At 34.6% G+C, this 19,516-nt stretch overlaps 1 protein-coding gene and 1 long non-coding RNA gene across 2 annotated transcripts; both read left to right on the forward strand.

Annotated features, from left to right (window-relative positions):
- The first annotated feature begins 267 nt into the window (after positions 1–267).
- Positions 268–1,285, forward strand: LOC146903214 (uncharacterized). The gene is made up of 2 exons (XR_015022576.1): positions 268–704; positions 810–1,285. It is a non-coding gene; the product is annotated as an uncharacterized LOC146903214 (long non-coding RNA).
- Positions 1,286–15,102: 13,817 nt separating this feature from the next.
- Positions 15,103–16,488, forward strand: LOC146903215 (uncharacterized). Its single transcript, XM_085737217.1, has one exon. It carries the CDS (start codon positions 15,103–15,105, stop codon positions 16,486–16,488), a length of 1,386 nt encoding a protein of 461 aa, XP_085593343.1.
- Positions 16,489–19,516: the final 3,028 nt, after the last annotated feature.

The following is a 19,516-nucleotide window of genomic DNA, read 5'->3' on the forward strand; positions in this document are numbered from 1 at the left end:
CTACATACATCATTTATTGAATGAATCTAAAAAGTAGAAATTTGCTTATAAATGAGACCGGAGGGAGTATATATATATAATGGAAAATGTTAAGGGAGCAAATATAGAAACTTTTGTATTGAAAGTTGTGTAACCAATTTCTCAAAAGTCAAAAAAATGTTACTTTTAATTCAAATTTTCTTTTTTTAGATACCTTAACCTGTGCCCTGGGGGCACCGGTTAACAAGACCCATGTATAATATATGTATGTGCGGTAGGTATATTATCTTCTTACTTTAAAAGCTTGTAAGGTTTAGCTATAACTAAACCCTAATCACACTCCTTAATTCCCTCCTTAATCTACTAAGCCTAGCTTCCACCGTAAGATTTTGCACGTGTAACTACACCTCCAATTTCACTTTGGAAAAAAAAAAAAAAAAAACTAACCCTAGCTTCCTTTGGAATCTGTGTTTTACGTGTATTTAATGCTAGACACCAACTAGCCTTGGTAACTGTCTGTATTCTCAATTTGAAATCTTAATTCCCTCTCCCCATAATTAAATCATAGCTTTTATCAATGAGTCTGATTGCTGAATTGGTTCTCTATTTATACATGGTACTATTGTATTCACTCTTAACCCTAAAACAACTAACATTACATCTGCACATCATTTCAACGGCCTTTCATGAGTTCCAAAACTTGCTTGCTTTGCATCGCTTGAAGGGTATATATTCCTTACTGTTTAATCTTGGTTAAAACCTTTTGTTGTTTTATTCTATTTTCGTTTTACACATTAATTAACTTTTATGTTGTGTATTTTCATGAACAGCTCCTTTGGATCCAAACCCAGCAACTGATTTGGACAAACTCGTGAATGATTTACGACTGCAGTACAGGACCATATGCGTTGAGTTCCATGCCCATGAAATGAGTCCATGGTGGAGTTCGTTTTGGCTGTTAATTGGCACGTTTCCGTTTTAAATTGTATATGACTGTTTGATTTATTTTTGGCAGGGTGAGTTATCAATTGAGTCATGGAGATTTGTAGGATGGAGATTTTCTTTTTTGTTCTGATGTGCTACTGTATTTGTTTTTAAGTATTCCAATGGCCTGTCCCAAATTTTGTATGCTTAATGGGACAGTTTTTATGTTGTAAGGCAGTAGCTTTTTGAGAATTTGCTGTTTTGTCTATTTGTTGCGTTTTCAGTTCCAACAATTATGTAATGTCCCATTTTGAAATCTATATTTGTCTATTTGTTGCGTTTTCAGTTCCAACAATTATAAAATGTCCCATTTTGAAATCTATATATTATGTTTTTTCTACTACTGAATTCATATATTATTATGCAGTTATCTATTTCAAAGTTACAGCATTTCTTTCAATTGTTACATCATAAAGGGAAGTATCTTTGCTCACTTGGATTTTGTCATTGTGCCCTTCAGAAATATTTATTAATTAGTAGTAGTAGTAGTGTGCAATTTGAATATATATGCAGCTAAAATGAGTCCGCAAGTATATTCATTTTATTGGATCATATTTCCATTGTCATTGTTAAAGACATTTTTTTTCACAAGTGGATAACAAGTGTTTTAATGGCCCATCATGTTAGGAATATTCAGATAACCTTAAAAAAAGTTGCAATTGCAATGTATTTTCTTTAATAACTAGCTATCATATAATATTAAATCTGATCAATTGCTACACGTTTAAGAAACAAAATTAGGTTAATAATAATTGACTCACCTTCACATTATGATGATAATAATATTTTGAAGATACATTTATCTTACTTTCATGAGTATGGAATAAGTTTTTAACTGCTTTATGAATAAGCAAAGCTCTTAATATTTAGATAGATCTGAGAAACAGCTGTTAAACGTATTTACAGCCTTATAAAACGAAGGGATAAATGTTTATTAAGATATATAACTTTTTTTTGTCAAAAAAAGGGGAGTATAATGTAATTTATGGGAGTATAAAGGCATTCCATATACCAAGTATTTGTTGAGTATGGAGAAGCTGAATGGGCTCAATTAACAGACAATGAAATAAATGTATGCCACTTTAGTATGGGGCGCGTGGCTCAACAACATAGAGACTATCATAGTTTATTATGGAGATGTGTTGATTAATTGGTGTGTAGCATGCCTCATTAATTAATGTGTAAAGTGGTGTTAGTAACAATTTTATATTGAGCATGTTAACAGTCATACGTTATTAGCAAATTTTTTCTACGGGAAACCACATTAATAAGTGAAGAAAAGGTCTATGTAAGTTATTATTCACCATATTCACGAAATCCAAACGGTGATGCAGCCGCTGACGTACACACGCCGGAATTTCTAAACACAATTACAGCTTCAGGTCTGCTAATCATGTATTGAGATGGAAGGTCGGAGCTCCGGTGATATTGCTGAGGAACATTGATCAAACATTAGGGTTGTGCAATGGAACAAGGCTAATTATAACGAAAATGGGCAAGTTTGTTATCGAAGGCAAGGTGATATCTAGCAGTCATATTAGTGAAAAAGTTTTTATACCCAGATTATCTTTTACACCATCCGACCTCATAATTCCATTCAAATTTTCACAGAGAAAATTCCCCCTAACTCTTTCATTTGCAATGACAATCAACAAAAGTCAAGGGCAATCTCTAAAAAATGTTGGCATTTATTTGCCATCACCAGTATTTTCACATGGTCAATTATACACTACTAGAAAAAGCAAAATTAGAGAGGGAAATTAGTGACGGAAAAAATAAAATTCCTCATAAATTTCTTGGTCGCAAAATTTATTGACGGAATTTGAGAGGGATTTCATGTTTTCCCTCACTAAATTTCCCTCACTAATTTTTGTTTTTTTAGTAGTGTTGTCGCGGTATCAAGAGTTACATCTCGAGACGGATTGAAGATACTGATTACGGATGAGGAACGAGGAATACACAAGCGTTACCTCAAACGTTGTTTACAAAAGAAGTATTTTGCAATTTATAATTTTTAACTGTTTGATGTTTGGAATATTCGACATTACATTTTTTTTATTGCCGCTATTATGGCTAGGTTATTGATGTTCTTGCTACTAATAATGTATTTTGCTTAATTAGCGTTACGTTATGTAACTCAAGTTCTAATTTTCGCAGTTGTTTTACTATTTTAGAATTTTAATTCCGCTGTTGGACCCGTGCGGAGCACGGGTCGGTGTCCTAGTATATCTTAGATGCTTATCATTCGCAATGCATGAAACCATAATATTTAAATCAACACTTCAACAAATCTTCAGGAGAAGATCATGCAATCAACAACCGATAGGCTAGCATGTGAATAGGGACACCATCGTAAATTAGCATCATGTGAATAGGTGATTTGTTATGAAACTAATCTTCAAATCGAAAAAAATAACATCTTTTTCTCTTAAAAATGAATGACTACTGAAATCAAATTCGGGTTATTTTATAGGAGAAGTGATATCAACTCTTCCAACACTATATTGGTTGCTTTTTATTTTATTTTAATAACCATTTCTTGATTGATTCCTTATTTATGAATGAACGAATAGATTGCTACTACTTTGTAAAAGAAAAATAGATTGCTTCTTTTTGACATAAAGATCATGTAAAACCGCAACGTATAATTTAGGCTTAATTAATGCTTTGGTCCCTTAACTTATTTTTGGATTTTAATTTGGTCCCCTAACTTTAAATTGTCTCAAATTGGTCCCTTAAATCTTACACCGTTTACTGTTATGGTCCTCTCCGTTAGTTTTTTTGTAAAAACTGTTAACCTTTGCCACTTGTCAGTTTTGATTGGTGATCAAAGGTTGAATTTGAAAAGCACACATGGCATACTGTGGACTCACAACATATGATAACTCCCTCTTCATCTTCTTCTTCACACCAACGCCACCATTTCACTTCATCTTCATCAGATCTCTCTTGATCAGAATATATACCTTTGAACTAATCCCATATTATGCAAACTAACATTGAATTGAATAAAGAACAATACATGTAACATTGAACTTATTCAAGACATCAACATAATTGTTCAAAACATTGGATTTTTTTTTGGCTTATCTACTGGTGCATAACAGCTATTGACTTCATAGAAGCTAACATATCTGAAGCCATCAACAACAGCAGCAGCACTTCACTCCTCCGCGTGCCATCCTCACCCTCACCGCCGCAATCAACTTCCTCCGTCGCGCCATCCTCACCCTCACCGCCGCCATTTTCTTCCCTTTTCAGATTTAAATCGTAGCATTTCGAACTCAATTCAAACATCAATTGAATTCGAATTTCTTACTTCCCTCACGTCTTCCCTCTTTAGAACCCTAATTCCACTCCCCAATTTTCAATTGCATTCGAATTTCTTACTTCCAATTCACAAGTTTCGATTGTATCCCTTGAATCGTATCTGAGTTTCTTCATTTTTCCAATTCGTGCTTGTATCACTCGAATCGTGTTTGAATTTCTTAGGTTCGATAATCACGAGTTCGAATCTATGAAACTCTGTCACCGTCGCAGAAGATGAATTTCCAAGAAGGTGGGCCACATCGGTCGTTGTTGTTTTTGGACCATTGAGAGGAGGAAGAGACAGAGAAGAACTGTAGTGTGGTTCATCATGATTATGGTTGTGGTGATTCATGTGAGAGAGTGAAGGAGAAAAAAACATAGCGTGGTTGATGAATCAAGAGAGATCTGATGAAGATGAAGTGAGATTTGATGAAAGATAACTCTGGGGTTTGTTGAATTTTTAAATTTCTGGGTTTGCTAAAGGAGATGGTGGCGTTGGTGTGAAGAAGAAGATGAAGAGGGAGTTATCATATGTTGTGAGTCCACAGTATGCCATGTGTGCTTTTCAAATTCAACCTTTGATCACCAATCAAAACTGACAAGTGACAAAGGTTAACAGTTTTTACAAAAAAACTAACGGAGAGGACCATAACAGTAAACGGTGTAAGATTTAAGGGACCAATTTGAGACAATTTAAAGTTAGGGGACCAAATTGAAATCCAAAAATAAGTTAAGGGACCAAAGCATTAATTAAGCCTATAATTTATTATGAAAAGGTGTAAAGATCATGTCTGCACCTAATTGAAAATAAAAACACGTGTAGTAGTAAAAGAGAGAATATCTATCCAGCATACCTGATAAATTTTGACATTAATGTCAGATTTGATGTAGCTGGCAAGAGGCCTAGAAGGAAATGAGATTTGGACAAACCTCTTCTTACACTAAAAAAATAATAATGTGGCGTAGGAGTAATAATATTAAACTAGTGGAAGTGTGTAGATTTGCATAGTATGCAAAAACATTTCTTAGTGAGATCTTAGTTAAACAAAATGATAAGCTTAGTTAGAGTGAGAGGTTTCTGGATTGATGTCTTGTAAAAGAAAGAAAGAAAAAAAAAAGCTTTAAAAGAAAGGTTCTACAATTATTGTATTGATATGTTGGCATTGAACAATTTTTTTTTTCTTCTGGGATTTGAACCCCAAACCTTACATAGATTATGCATTGTTTATACCAAGTGAGCTAAGCTACACAATGGTATATTTTCGTATATATCTCTTACAAAATAAACAATATATTTTCTGTGTGGATATTGTTCTAATTAGGAGTTTGTATATTATTATCAAAGAATGAAAATCTATGTTTATAAATAAAATTACAAATGCACTTTTTTTAATATAATTCATTAGTACCATTATGTACACTGAACTGAATGAAGGGAATTAATCATATTCTTTAGGCATAGAAATCTGAGCTTAATTTTAGAATGTGTATGGATATAAAAAAACATCACTGCAGGAAGAGATAATCTAAGGAAAAAAGAAATTATTTAATCATTCAAATAAAAAATTAATTTAAAATTTGGACAAGACGTGCCCATAACCACATTGGGGCAGCGATGATCTAACCTTGTTAAATAATATTCGTCAGTCCATGGGAAGCTGGCAATTCTGATCTCGTTATGCCAAAAATATCTAAGTGCATCTTTTGGTTTTAATTTTGGAAGAGACAAAATTATTTCTAAAAAACATATTTAGGCAATTGATTTTGGCAGGTTGTTTGAGTATTTTAAAGTAGAATTAATTACATTATTTTTATCAACCAAGAAAATTTGCATGTTTTTTTTTTTTTGGGTTGAAAATTTTGTTGCATGTTAGATTAGTACATGTTTTCTTCTTCATGGTAAGACGTTATGTTTTTTTGACGAAACATAAGGTAAGACGTTATGTTTTTTTTGATGAAACATAAGTGTGTATACTTGGCCCATGTCATGTGCGTGGTTATGTGAATCCATTTGGTTGGCAGTTATTTTTTCCATCCTATGAGTTTTTTGCGTATATCGTTTATGTCATGTGTGTGTTTATGTGAACCCATTAGGTTGGTAGTTACTTTTTTCATCCTATGAGTTTCTCGTGTACATTGTTTGGATTCTAAAATCCGAAACGTTAACGTGTTTTGGAGAATTTTACGGGTTTTTTTTTTTTGCCGTTCGGATTCTATAATCTGAACAGTATAGGGCGCACGAGAAATTAAATAGGTGGAAAAAGAAGGTGTCAATTAGGTTCTCTTTCTTGTGACCAATTTTTATGGCCCAAATTTTTTTGAAATATAAATGTGGGCTTCCTAGTTTGCTCACAGACCCCCCAAAAGACTGAAATTACTCTTATAACAAACGATCATAAATTATGTTCCGATGGGATCAAACTGTGTCTTTTGATGAGCTATATTTACCATGTTTCATGTTGATCGAAAGTTACAAGGTTCTATTTGTTTCATAAAGTCATGTATTACATAAAATTACCACAAACACTTTTTTCCAATCAAACGTACAGGTAAATCAAACACAACTAAGATTACATAACATACAAGTTAAACAAACAATTCATAAAACATAACATTATGAAATTACAAAAACTCAATTTGATAGAACATATCGTTAGATCGGTCCTTTTTAACCCTCAATGATACATCACCGCCATCCTTACGAACCGACTAATAATCATGCACGCTATCATTGTCGTTGGGGATATTTTTGCTAATTGGAGATATTTATAAGCAATTGTTAGGAGTCTAAATAACAACTTTGAAATTAATATGCCTAATGTAGTGTTTCTAAAAACAAAAAAAAAATCCTAATGTAGAGCTCAGCCCAATCAAATTGTTGGGCAGCTGAAATAAAAAAATAAAAGGCTATTAGTCTTCCCACCTACCGATTACTCACGCGCCCTTTTTTTTTACAATCAATTCCCATGGTGTTTTTGATTATATAATCCAAACATAATTTGGATGTGCTCGGATTATATAATCTAAAATATGTTTATAAATAAGCAGAAATCAGAATCATTCCCATTTTAGCAGTTTTGAACTTTGTTTTTAAACATGTCAAATAAAATTAAAAAAATAAAATACCACCAAAAAAATTCTAACAATCAAATAAAATAATGCAATTCTTTTCGATTTTTCTGAGAATATGAAAAATTAAAAAAAAATGAGTTTAAACAATAGAATTTTGGATTTTGAGGGGCGGAGTCCCGTAAGAAATCTCTTCTACGGGAGTCTTGTTCCTTGATTTTTTTCTTCTGATTTTCTGGCCAAGTTTCGGAGCAATCTGATCAAATAGCTCGAAAACCGTATTTTTGACTAGGAACAACTAACAATGACCTAAAACAAAATGTTGAGTTATGAATATTAATATGGTCCTTAAAATGACTATCCATGTTACAATCCATGTTACAAATAGGTTCATAATTTATGTTGATACAGTTCAGATTATATAATCTGAAATATGTTCCCTTAAATAAGGGTGTTTAGGGGGTGTTCGGATTCTATAATCCGAAAAAAACAAGGAACGCGCCCTAGATTATAAAATCCGAATTGATGAAAAACTCCTTCATCCACCCCAAAATATGGGGAAAACTAATTTAAATTATAGAATCCGAAAATTTTACGATCATTTTCGTGTATATAAAAAAAAAGCACGGGGAAAATGATAAGGTGGGAAAAGTAATCCCCAAAATAAAATAAAAAAGGATATATGCCTGGTCCAGAAACAAATACAAGCTAGACTCATCATAAACAAACACACGTCTGCCCATCATGAACAATATTAGAAAATTGCTCGTTTCACTTCTAAATTTGCTCTTTAACACAATATTAGAAGAACAATTAACCCCGTCGAATGTATTTTGGTATTTTTAAGGTTTTAAATAGTCAATTTTGAAGTTAGAATAGCAATTTTCATAATATTAAGATCTCATTTTACAACTTTTTTTTGTGGTGGCCGGGGTTTGAACCCTGGACCTTGCATACATTATGCATTGTCCTTACCAACTGAGCTAAGCTCACGAGATCTCATTTTACGCCTTTTGTGACGGGGTATCCAAATTTGATGAGAATTTGGTATCCAAAAAAAAGTTACAAGAATTTGATGAGAATTCAAAGAAAAAATAATTAAAATCACATTTTATATTTGTTATTATCATAAAAAAGGACTTATCACAGTATATCTGATGGAGTCATTTTACGTTTGTTATTATTATAAAAAAAAACAAATAAAATCACTTTTTATGTTTGTTTTTATTTAATTTTTGATAGAAACATTATCATCATTGTTGTTGGACATTGAAAGGGAAGCGGGTTTATGGTGATTATTTTGTATATGTTACTGACAATATTTACAATTTAAATAGTCGATGATTTTAAAAAATAATTGCGTTTTTAATTAGGGATTCATTTTTTATATTAGAACATGATCTCCGATTCGATTGGGACAGCTCTATCGTTAATGGTGTTGTGGAAACTTGGTAATAACATGATATTAAAAAATTGCGTCATCTAGGATATAGAAGAAAAACGTGTACTATATATCTATTTTTCTCTTACATTTTCCGATTGGCTCACCCAGATGCAAAGTTCGCATCACCAAACTCTCTGCAAAGTGAGACAAGTAAATTTTAGAGTGGTCCTTTTATTGATGTGCTTTAAAAATTGAAATGAATAATGCCATGAAATCTTATCTTCGACAAATTTTGCTTTCACTGCCTAATATAGTTCCCAATTCAATTAATGCTTTAAAAATGAAATGAATAATAGCCCCCACGTCTTAAAAACGTACATTGAATCAAATAAATGTAATTTTATCTTCTTATACTGTATTTAGGATTCGAGGGAGTATTAGGCTAAGATTTTGATTGAAATGGACAATTTCAAACATGTGTATCAGTGTATGTATATATAACATAACTAGATGGACAAAGCTTTAATGGCTCGGACCACCATTGTAAATAAATGTAATTGATTCTTGATGCTACGAAGTAGCATTTTTGTGACTCAAGCAAACTGAAATTCTAGTTATTTTATCAACTAGAGGACCGCTTTGAGTCAGCATTTCATTACTTTTTGCCTTGGATTTAATCCTTTCTAGTATCTTAATTTATCACAAAAAAATGGTTGAGTAAACATTAGTTACCACTTGATTTAATTCCGTATCTAGCATTAAAAACGTGCGGTACTGTATTAGAAAACTTGCATGGATAGAAACATGTAAGAAAACGTGGATAAAAGTTGTTCACTGATCCAATTCCAATTATCGTGTAATTATTAAGTTCGTCTTAAATGAATGAGTTGGATCTTTGGCTTTTGGCAAGTTAACAATATTGAGTTGGATTGGTGATCACTTTTTGTCCTGCATTATATCTCCTTATTTATTAAGCTATAACTTTGGTTATAGACTTCTGGGTCTAATAGACAATAACCTTTTCACGTTATGTACATAGCTAGGAAAAAAAAAATATACTAGTACTAATTGAAAACTTGAGGTTACTTTCTCGGTTCTACACACCCAATTTGATCATTTCACACAAGTTAAAAAATGTTACTAATGTTATATGGGAAAGAGAAATTATAAGCTACTATTTACAAAATTATCATTCATTAATGATATATGAATGATAAATTAAAGAATAAAAATAAAAAAGAGTAATAAATAATTGAGGGTATATTTGAAAAAATAACATTTAATGTTTCATGAGTGTTGTAAAACGACTATAATTTAGGATAAATTTTTTCTTCAAAACAACTTATAATTTGCGATATTTTTTAACAAATACTATGTAGTTGTTAATTTTAAGTATATTGCAAATCAAGCTTATATAACAATTTGTTTGATCATCATTTTCACACTTCAGTGCCTCTTTGTTTGCTTCTTGGTAGTTGCACTGTCAAGAAATTTGATCCAAAGAGTTAAGATCCTCTCTATTTATTCTATTTATGTTCTTCTCCATTCGCTCTATTTGGAGATAAAGACACATAAAAAGTATAAAAATAATTATGGTCATGTTAACTTGTGTCCTAAGGGCACAAGTTAAGAAGCTAAAAAGGGAATTAAAATATAACTTTTGTATTGAAAAGATAAAATTTTTAAAACTTTAATACATTGAATGCACAATTTTCAAGAAAACATTTCCATGTTTAGTTTCTAAACTTGTGCCTCGGGCACAAGTTAACATTTCCCAAATAATTAATGACGGTAGGACTCGTTCAATGGTAGGATACTAGGATCCACAACCTTTTTTTATATGTATCTCTTTCTAAATGACATTCTCCATTTATAAATGGAGAGGTTTACTCCCTTAGAAATATCAATTTCATAATTGAGTTTTGTGAATCAACTTGATAATGAAAGCCTATAAATGACAGCCTATAAATGGATTTCTAATTAAACATTTGCTAGTTGAAGTAATATTCCATGGTGATTTAAATTCAAACAAATCATCTTATAAGGAAATTAAATGATGGTTGACTGAGGCTGCAAGTTATAGATTGTTGTATTAGACTTACTAATATTGTCATCGTGAGTTTAGCTCAGTTGAAAGGGACAATGTATAATATATGCAAGGTTTGAGGTTTGAACCGACCACCACCAAAAAAAAGACTTAAGTAATATTCCCAAAATTTGTTTCCCATTGACGGTTGATTTACATATGTCAATGTATGAACCAATCCTATTCTGGGCACGTTAGCAACATAGAATTTTGCCATGTGTTGCATTGACATATTGACTGCACCATCACAATTGATTGCGTTCAAAATTAAGTGATGTAAGTTTCTCGTGTTCTTTCTCTCAATTGTCTTTATTTATGGTAAATGATTTTGAATTTCACTCTCAAAAGTTAGTTTTAGGATAAGGTGTGCCGAAGCCTAAACATACATTGCACAACTCAGAAGGCTTTACAATGTGGGATACAAATACAATTTGCTAAGAAAATTAGGGATTAACAATTTTGAAAATATTTTCACGATATGAATAACCACCTTTGGATCTGGTATGGATAATTTGAGTTCGTTCAACATGGTATCAAAACAATTTTTTTTAAGGCATGTGATAACTGGCTCACACCCACTTTAGACATGATATATTGTGCATATTGAAGTTGTATTTGAATCTTACATTGTTAAGATTCCTAAACTATGTAAACTATACAGTATTTGAACACCTACATCTTAAGAGTTAACATTTGATAGTGAAATCCAAGTTAATAATTTAAAATGGTAACTGTCATACCCCAATTTTTGACCTAAGGGTCCTACATTCATACATTGACACGCGTCGTTTAACCCTGATCAGTCCCTGACTTTTCAGTGAAAATTTCGGCAGAGAGGTATTTTAAAAAACCTCATTTTAATTCCGAGTCGGGCCCTCTTCTCTCATCATCTTTTTTAGTCTTTATTTCCATCTTTTAAATTTTTTATCAATTAATTATTTTTAATTTTTAGTTTTTTAACTTAGTCATTTTTTTATTATTTATTTCTTTTGTTATTTCCTTTTAGATAAATCCAAGTTTTCATTTTCTTTTTTATTTATTTATTAATTAGAAGATAAAATCCAAAAATATACATGTTTATCCCTTTTTATTTTTACTTTTTGTTTCTTTATCATTATTTTTATTTTTAAGTATTGAGTCCAAAGTTGGTCTAAGTTCATCCAAACATGTCACACGCACTCCTTCTCTTCATCCTCATCCAAACACGTTTCTGTTCCTTTCTTTCCCCTCCCCAAGCCACAAAATTTTCTGCCTTCTCAACAAACCCTAACCTCAAATCCTTCACTATAAGTTGAACCTACAGCACACAAGTTGAGACACGCATAAATATTCTAAAGAACCTGCAAACCAAAAACCCGTAGCTACCACAATTTTCATAACCCTAGTTTTGAAGTTTCAATTTTATTTTGTTATTTCTTTTGAACCCTAGCAGCCATAATTTACTTTAGAGTCTTGAACAATATTATTTCTCTGTTATTCCTTTTCATCCCTGTGTAATTGTTGTGCGCTTCACACATCCACTTTGCGATTGCGGTATTTCAATTCCCATTCTTACGGTTTTTTTTTAAACTCCAATTCACATTATTTTCTTTTGATTGATGCTACTATATTATACTATTATTATTATATGATTCCATTTCCATTGTTAATAGTCCCTCTATTTCATGTTGATGTCACGTAATTGTTCAAATCCATTGTCTTTTATGATCTAGTTCCATATTGTTCTTTAATTTCCATCACTACTGTTAGTTATTTGATTCCAATCATATTGCTGCTACATATATATTTCCATCACTTGTTGCTGCGCCGCTCGGTTTCAATTCCAATTCCCTTTTCATTTATATTATTGCATCTGCCATCTCTTTTTTTCTTTTGGAGTGATTAATTCATGTGTTTGCTGCGTGGCTTTGTTTGTTTGGATTTAACTCCATTTTCCTGCTAACATTACTACTTTCAAACCCATATTTCAAATTGCTGTCGTGCCTTCTTGTTGTAGCTATTTCACTTCGGCACTGTTGATGCATAAAATATTATTGTTTATTCAATTCCAATTGCTTGCTGGTGTGGTGTTTGTTTCTACTACCATGTAGGTGTTTGTTGTGGCAGTTCTATTCCATTTCAACTGCAAGGGAGTGGCTACTCTCCATGAGTTAAAGAGATTCCATCATAAAAGAAGTGGTAGCCCCTTTGCACTTTTATTTTATTGTCAAGCATTCATACATTATTAGATTGTACAGTAGACTTTAATGTAATTCATGCATTCTTATAATTTTACACTTTAGGTTTATTTTATTTTTCTGTCGTTTATTTTATAGCATGAGTATTAGAATGTAAATTTAGGCTTAATGTAAATCATGCATATTTATCTTTCCGCAGACCCTAGAATGTATATAATAGGTTTTTTTGTAACAGTTTAGGTGCATGGGTGCGTGCGTGTGTTTGCCTTTTATTTTATTTCTAGCTTAGGGTAAAGGTTTTTGGGTGATCCAACGTCACCACAAAATACCTACGCTTTATTTTCTCGCTCCGTTAGTTTTAATTTTTAATTTAATCATTATCATTCAAAAACAACAAAAACATGCAAATATTTCAAAATCACAAAAATATTTTCTTAAATAAACCTTGATCCTAAATCAAGTGACCGTCTTTTTTATTTTCTTTTCTTAATCAAATATCAATCCATCTAATTTATTTCGAGTCCATTTTCTTTAATACTAAAAAACACAAACAAATATTCTTTTGCCACTTTGGCTTTCTTTCATTTTAAAACCCTTTTTTCAAAAAAAACATTAAAAAACACTCAACCAATCAAACGTCAGTTTTTTACCCCGAACTACGAGGTTTTGATCCCTCACGGGTACGTAGGCAGAGGACACTCGTCCTTCCAAATCAATAAAATGTAGATAACTAGGTCTCCTCTCTTTTTATCATTTCAAATCCTTTTTTTTCAAAAAAAGCAAGTAAGTTATAGCAAATTATTTAAATAAAATCAAAAGGTTCCCGTAGAGTACTGCGGACATAAAGGGTGCTAACACCTTCCCTTTATGTAACTAACCCCCGAACCTAAAATCTTTTCAAAATGGGGTGTTTGAACTTTTTTTCCCCTTTCTTAAAAAATTAAATGTTCAGTCGTGAAATAACTAGTGAGTCAAAAGCTAATCAACTAACCTTGATCTCCAAAAAATGACGCGACAGAAATGGCAACTTCACTGGGGACACCCCTAAGAGGGTTGAGCCTAACTTGGTTTTACCTAAATTTTTTGTGCTATAACTTGCTAAAAAAAAAAATCAAAAAATAAAAGATGGAAATACCTGTATATACGTTCTCCCTTCTTCTTCTTTCTTCTTTCTTTTAACGTGAGTGGTGAGATAAGTCCTACACCCGGACTTGAGGGAAATTAAGATAGGAACGGGTATAATCATAGTTTCCATGCCAAGAGTACTCTTCGGTATTGGTACATGTGATAACCCACTCAATGGAGGGATCTTGGAGGTATACTTTTGTCGTCGTGAGTACTCGCGTATGGCATGTTACTTTCAAGTGACCGTCGAAGTTGAGAACCTTTAGTCACCTTTAACCCATCTTGGCCTTTTAGGACGTAGTGCGGTGGCTAGTCGAGAGTACTCTCGTATTGGTTGACACGCGATACTACACCCAAACGAGACTAACCTACGAATATTGTTGGAACGAGAGTACTCTCGTCACCTAACAAATATTCGGAAGTGGTTGAAAACTTTGGGAACTTGGTAGAACCCTTGTTACAAATGCAAATGGAAACCTTAGTCCTTACCAAATGGCGTTGTTACCCTGGCTCCAACATTATGGACTTAACCTCACCATGCATACATGCATTCATTCATAAAATACTTTTATCATCAAAACATCGAAGGACTTAGATAAGTCGTCTTGTAAACATCAGCGGTATAGACCTTGTAAAGAGGAACATCAAGAAATACAACTTCAAAAGTCTTAACTAGACTTTGGCTTTGTTAGGGACTTTTCCCTTAACTTTGCTTTTGCTATTAAAAAGGAAACCGTTTGTAATACTTACAATTATCAAAGGAAACAATGTTCCTTATGATGTTTACAATTACTTTGATGAATCCTTCGATAAATAAAATATATCTATTTTTGCGTAACATCATGCATCATTTTGCATTTCACAGTCTCAAATCCAAAGTCTCACAAATTTTCCTTCTCCATAAAAGGTCAACCAATCTCAAAAGTGTCATGACGTCCTCGTCTGAAACCAACTCGCATGTACAACACTCGAGCAATCATAAAGAAAAGATGAATTTTCTCGAGCAAGAAAATCAATTGCTCCGGGAGGAAATAGTAGCCATGCAGACTAAGATGGACGAAATGACTGAATTGATGAAGACACTGACGGTTGCTCAAGCACGAACACCTCCTCCTCCTCCTACCACGACTCTAGCCAAAAACTGTTTCTACTGCCCTGAATGGACGTTTTGTGCCGATACTCCGGTGTACTCTACACCGCAACGTTTCGTGCCTTGGTTCCCACCTCTTACTGCCGGCGAAATACTCCGTCCCATTGCTTCTGAAGCTCACATGCCTACTTTTCAACGTGCAACTCATGTTCCTCAGCAAGTTACGATGTTTCCTCCAGCTGTCGTGACCTACTCAGCACCCGCCGTTTATACTATCCCACAACAAGAGGAACCCATCTTCCATTCTGGAAGTGTGGGGGCCTATGACAGGGTTGATGACCTACAAGAGAAGTACGATGAGATGCAGCGAGAAATGAGAGCTCTCCGTGGGAAGAAAGTGTTTGGGAAATCCGCTTATGATCTCTGCTTGGTGCCAAATGTCCAGATACCCCACAAGTTCAAGGTACCAGATTTCGATAAGTATAAAGGGAACTCATGTCCTGAGGAACATCTAACAATGTACGTGAGAAGAATGTCTGCCTATGCCAAGGATGATCCGATCCTTATCTATTACTTTCAAGAGAGTTTGGCCAGTCCTGCTTCAAAATGGTACATGAATCTAGACAAAACAAGGATTCAAACTTTCCGTGATCTGTGTGATGCTTTTGTAGAACAATACAGTTACAATGTGGATATGGCCCCAGACCGAAGCGATCTTCAGGCTATGACTCAGGGAGACAAAGAAACCTTCAAGGAATATGCTCAGCGATGGAGAAATTTCGCTGCCCAGGTCAGCCCGCGTATAGAAGAGAAGGAGATGACCAAACTTTTCTTGAAGACTCTCAATCAGTTCTACTACAAGAAGATGGTCGGAAGTGCGCCCAAAAACTTTGCAGAGATGGTTGGTATGGGTGTACAACTGGAAGAAGGAATCCGAGAAGGACGACTGGTCAATGAAAGTGTCCCCGCTGGCAGTTCAAAAGAGAAAGACCATGGAGTGAATATGGTGAAAGGTCAGCAAGTCAATCCACATCAACAGGCTCAAAAAACACCGCAGTATGATCTGATTCCTATAAAATATGCGGTTTTGCTTCCACAATTGCTCGAAAGGAATCTAGTCCAGACCAAGGTGCCTCCTCCGGTACCAACAAGATTGCCAGCATGGTATAGACCTGACCTTTTCTGTACCTTCCATCAAGGGGCACCTGGCCATGATATTGAACATTGTAATGAAATGAAGAAGGCAGTTCAGAATTTGATCCGGACCAACCGCCTGGCCTTCTAACACTTAACACAAGGAGTGGTTAGCTGTAATTGGGTCGCTGTTGACATTCCTTCCATTGTTCCTTGTTCAAATAATGTTTGTTTGTTGCTTTCCGCTTTTCAAAAAATATCCTTTCGTCCTGCCCGAGACGAAAGTGAACTTGTGTAGGGCTTTTCGCTTTAAGTATTTCCATCATTAATAAAAAGGTCGTTTTGATCCTGACTTTGTTTTATTTTTGTGCTTTTTTCTGGAAAATGGTGACAAACAAAAGAAAAACTAAAAAATTTTCTTTCTTTAATCATCCTCAAATATCTGCATAATCATAACTTATATTCACTTGTCTAAATCAATAATCAAATCATGCATTAATGAACCCGTTGAACACACTAACCATATACTCTTTTCCAACCGTGAGTTCCCTGTGTCCGAAGCTGAAGAAGAATGAAGAGATTCCCGACGAGATTTCTCACATACTGGGGTATCTCAGCCATTGAAGCTGCAAACAAAATATCAAGGAGATTGTCCAGAAGATGGCATTCATTGACGAAGACTGGCTTGAGGTGCTACCATTCGCTTTGATCAGATATCGTACTTCAGTGCACATTTCAACAGGGGCAAACCCCCTCCTTCCCCAATATACAACATGGAGGTCGTGCTTCCCGTGGAGGTCAAAGTCCCGTCAATAGGAGTCCTGCTAAAGTCCAAGCTTGATCGAATTTAAACGCATGACGACCTTGTATAGATATATCAAAGGAGGTTTGAAACAAGCTTCTAACAAAAAAGTTCGTCCCCATGAATTTCAAGAATGAAAATTTGTCCTACTTTCCAATCAAACTCCAGGGGCAAGTGGACGCCTAATTATGAAGGCCCATGTGCAATGACTTTTCCAACTATGGATGGTGACAAGCTCACACGTCCTATGAATGCCGGTGTAGTCAAGAAATACTCTGTTAAAAAATAAAAGCTCGGTAAGTCGCAAATCTTAAAAAGCGGCTTAGGCAAAAATGAGCGTCTCGGTGGACTGAAAACCCGAAAGGGCGGACCAGGCAAAAATTAGAGACAAAAAAATGATGATTATCCTGATAGATTGAAAACCCGAAAAGGGCAATCTATGCAAAAGTTAAGGATCATGACAAAGTAACTGCATCAGTCAGGCACAATCCACTTGAGGCATCCAGCTATCAGAAGACCTCCGATTTGAAGCATCTGCAGATCAAAGACTCGGAACAGGGGCAATTCAGAGTTGTCAGGGAGTATAGCGGTTATTGTGTTCAATGTACCTTCCATTATATTTACCATTTTCCAAATTTTTCAAAGATCCATGGGGCCACGCCATTGGTAGGCCACCACTCAATTAATCAAATTTGAGACTGTGCCCATTTATTTGGAACTCTCATTTATTCTATATAAAAAATTTCTTCTATTTTTTATGGCAATACTTGAAGCAAAAATTTTCAAAATACAAAACTTTTTTTTTACATCTTTTGAAAAGTGTGAACAACAAACACACTCTCTTTGAACTCGTGAGTAGTTGAAGCGTACGTCAGCATCCACCTCGAGAACGGTTACATTCCGGAAGAGAAACATGGCTAAACACTATGGAGAGGACTTCTGCTTCGAGCAAGATGCTTTCACAGTCAAAAAAAAATATACAAAAAAAAGAAAAATAATACAAAAATAAATGCTCGCTAAGTTGAAAACCTGAAAAGGCGGCTTAGGCAATAGAGAGCGTCCCGGTGGACTGAAAACCCGAAAGGCGGTCCAGGCAAAAATTAGGGGCACAAAAAAGGAATATATTCCCGGTGGATTGAAAACCCGAATGGGCGGTCCAGGAAAAAGTTAGGGATTTTTCAAAAAAAAAACAAAAAAAAAACAAAAAAATGACTGCTGAAGCATGCCAGGGGAAAAGCACTCTGCGTCGGTTTACAAATGGCGACTTCTTCCAGACTTTTGGTTAAACAATGGGCTCTCTCCCCAGGAGGCATCAGTTGCTACCTTGTGACGGGTTTTACACTGCCAACGGCTTGATTTGTTCAAAATAATATCATCTCCAAGGAAGTTTGCCGAGTGTTTGTACTGCGATGTCAGTCCGCCTCCCATCCTACATATCTTGTCTCGTTTCATCGAGTCACCTGTCATATCCAATTTATACAGTCGTACAAGCTACATCCATACATTCATGCATTCATACAATCATACATTCATACATTAATACTGTCACGTATTCATACTTTCACATATGCATACACAACATATACACAATATCAATTCGTACATGGTTGCATCAGTCACCCAAAGTCATGTTCGATCGTGTCTTTTCAATTTGGTCTCTACTTATCTTTGTGTCAAGCCGCAAGTTTCTACACATGAACATCTGGCGTTCACCTTCTTATCATCAAAAGTGTCATCCCCAGTGTGTCTAGTCCAGAGATGTCACTCATTATAAGCCAAGTGGATTCCGGCGAACTCTTACAAAGCCCGGTGGATTCCGGCAATCTTTTATAAAGCCTGGTGGATTCTAGCCAACTTTTATCAAAAGCCGAGTGGATTCTCGCAAAAGCCGAGTGGATTCTCGCAAAAGCCTAGTGGATTCTGGCAAACTTTTATCAAAAGCCGAGTGGATTCTCGCAAAAGTCGAGTGGATTCTCGCAAAAGCCCAGTGTATTCTGGCAAACTTTTATCAAAAGCCGAGTGGATTCTCGCAAAAGCCCAGTGGATTCTGGCAATCTTTTATCAAAAGCCGAGTGAATTCTCGCAAAAGCCGAGTGGATTCTCGCAAAAGCCCAGTGTATTCTGGCAAACTTTTATCAAAAGCCGAGTGGAATCTCGCAAAAGCCCAGTGGATTCTGGCAAACTTTTATCAAAAGCCGAGTGGATTCTCGCAAAAGCCCAGTGGATTCTGGCAAACTTTTATCAAAAGCCCAGTGGATTATGGCAAACTTTTATCAAAAGCCGAGTGGATTCTCACAAAAGCCGAGTGGATTCTCGCAAAAGCCCAGTGGATTCTGGCAAACTTTTATCGAAAGCCGAGTGGATTCTCGCAAAAGCC

The sequence above is a fragment of the Medicago sativa genome, chromosome 8 (assembly GCF_051527215.1).
Source record: "Medicago sativa cultivar Bolivia chromosome 8, Bolivia_mono, whole genome shotgun sequence".
In the NCBI taxonomy this organism is placed as follows: domain Eukaryota; kingdom Viridiplantae; phylum Streptophyta; class Magnoliopsida; order Fabales; family Fabaceae; genus Medicago; species Medicago sativa.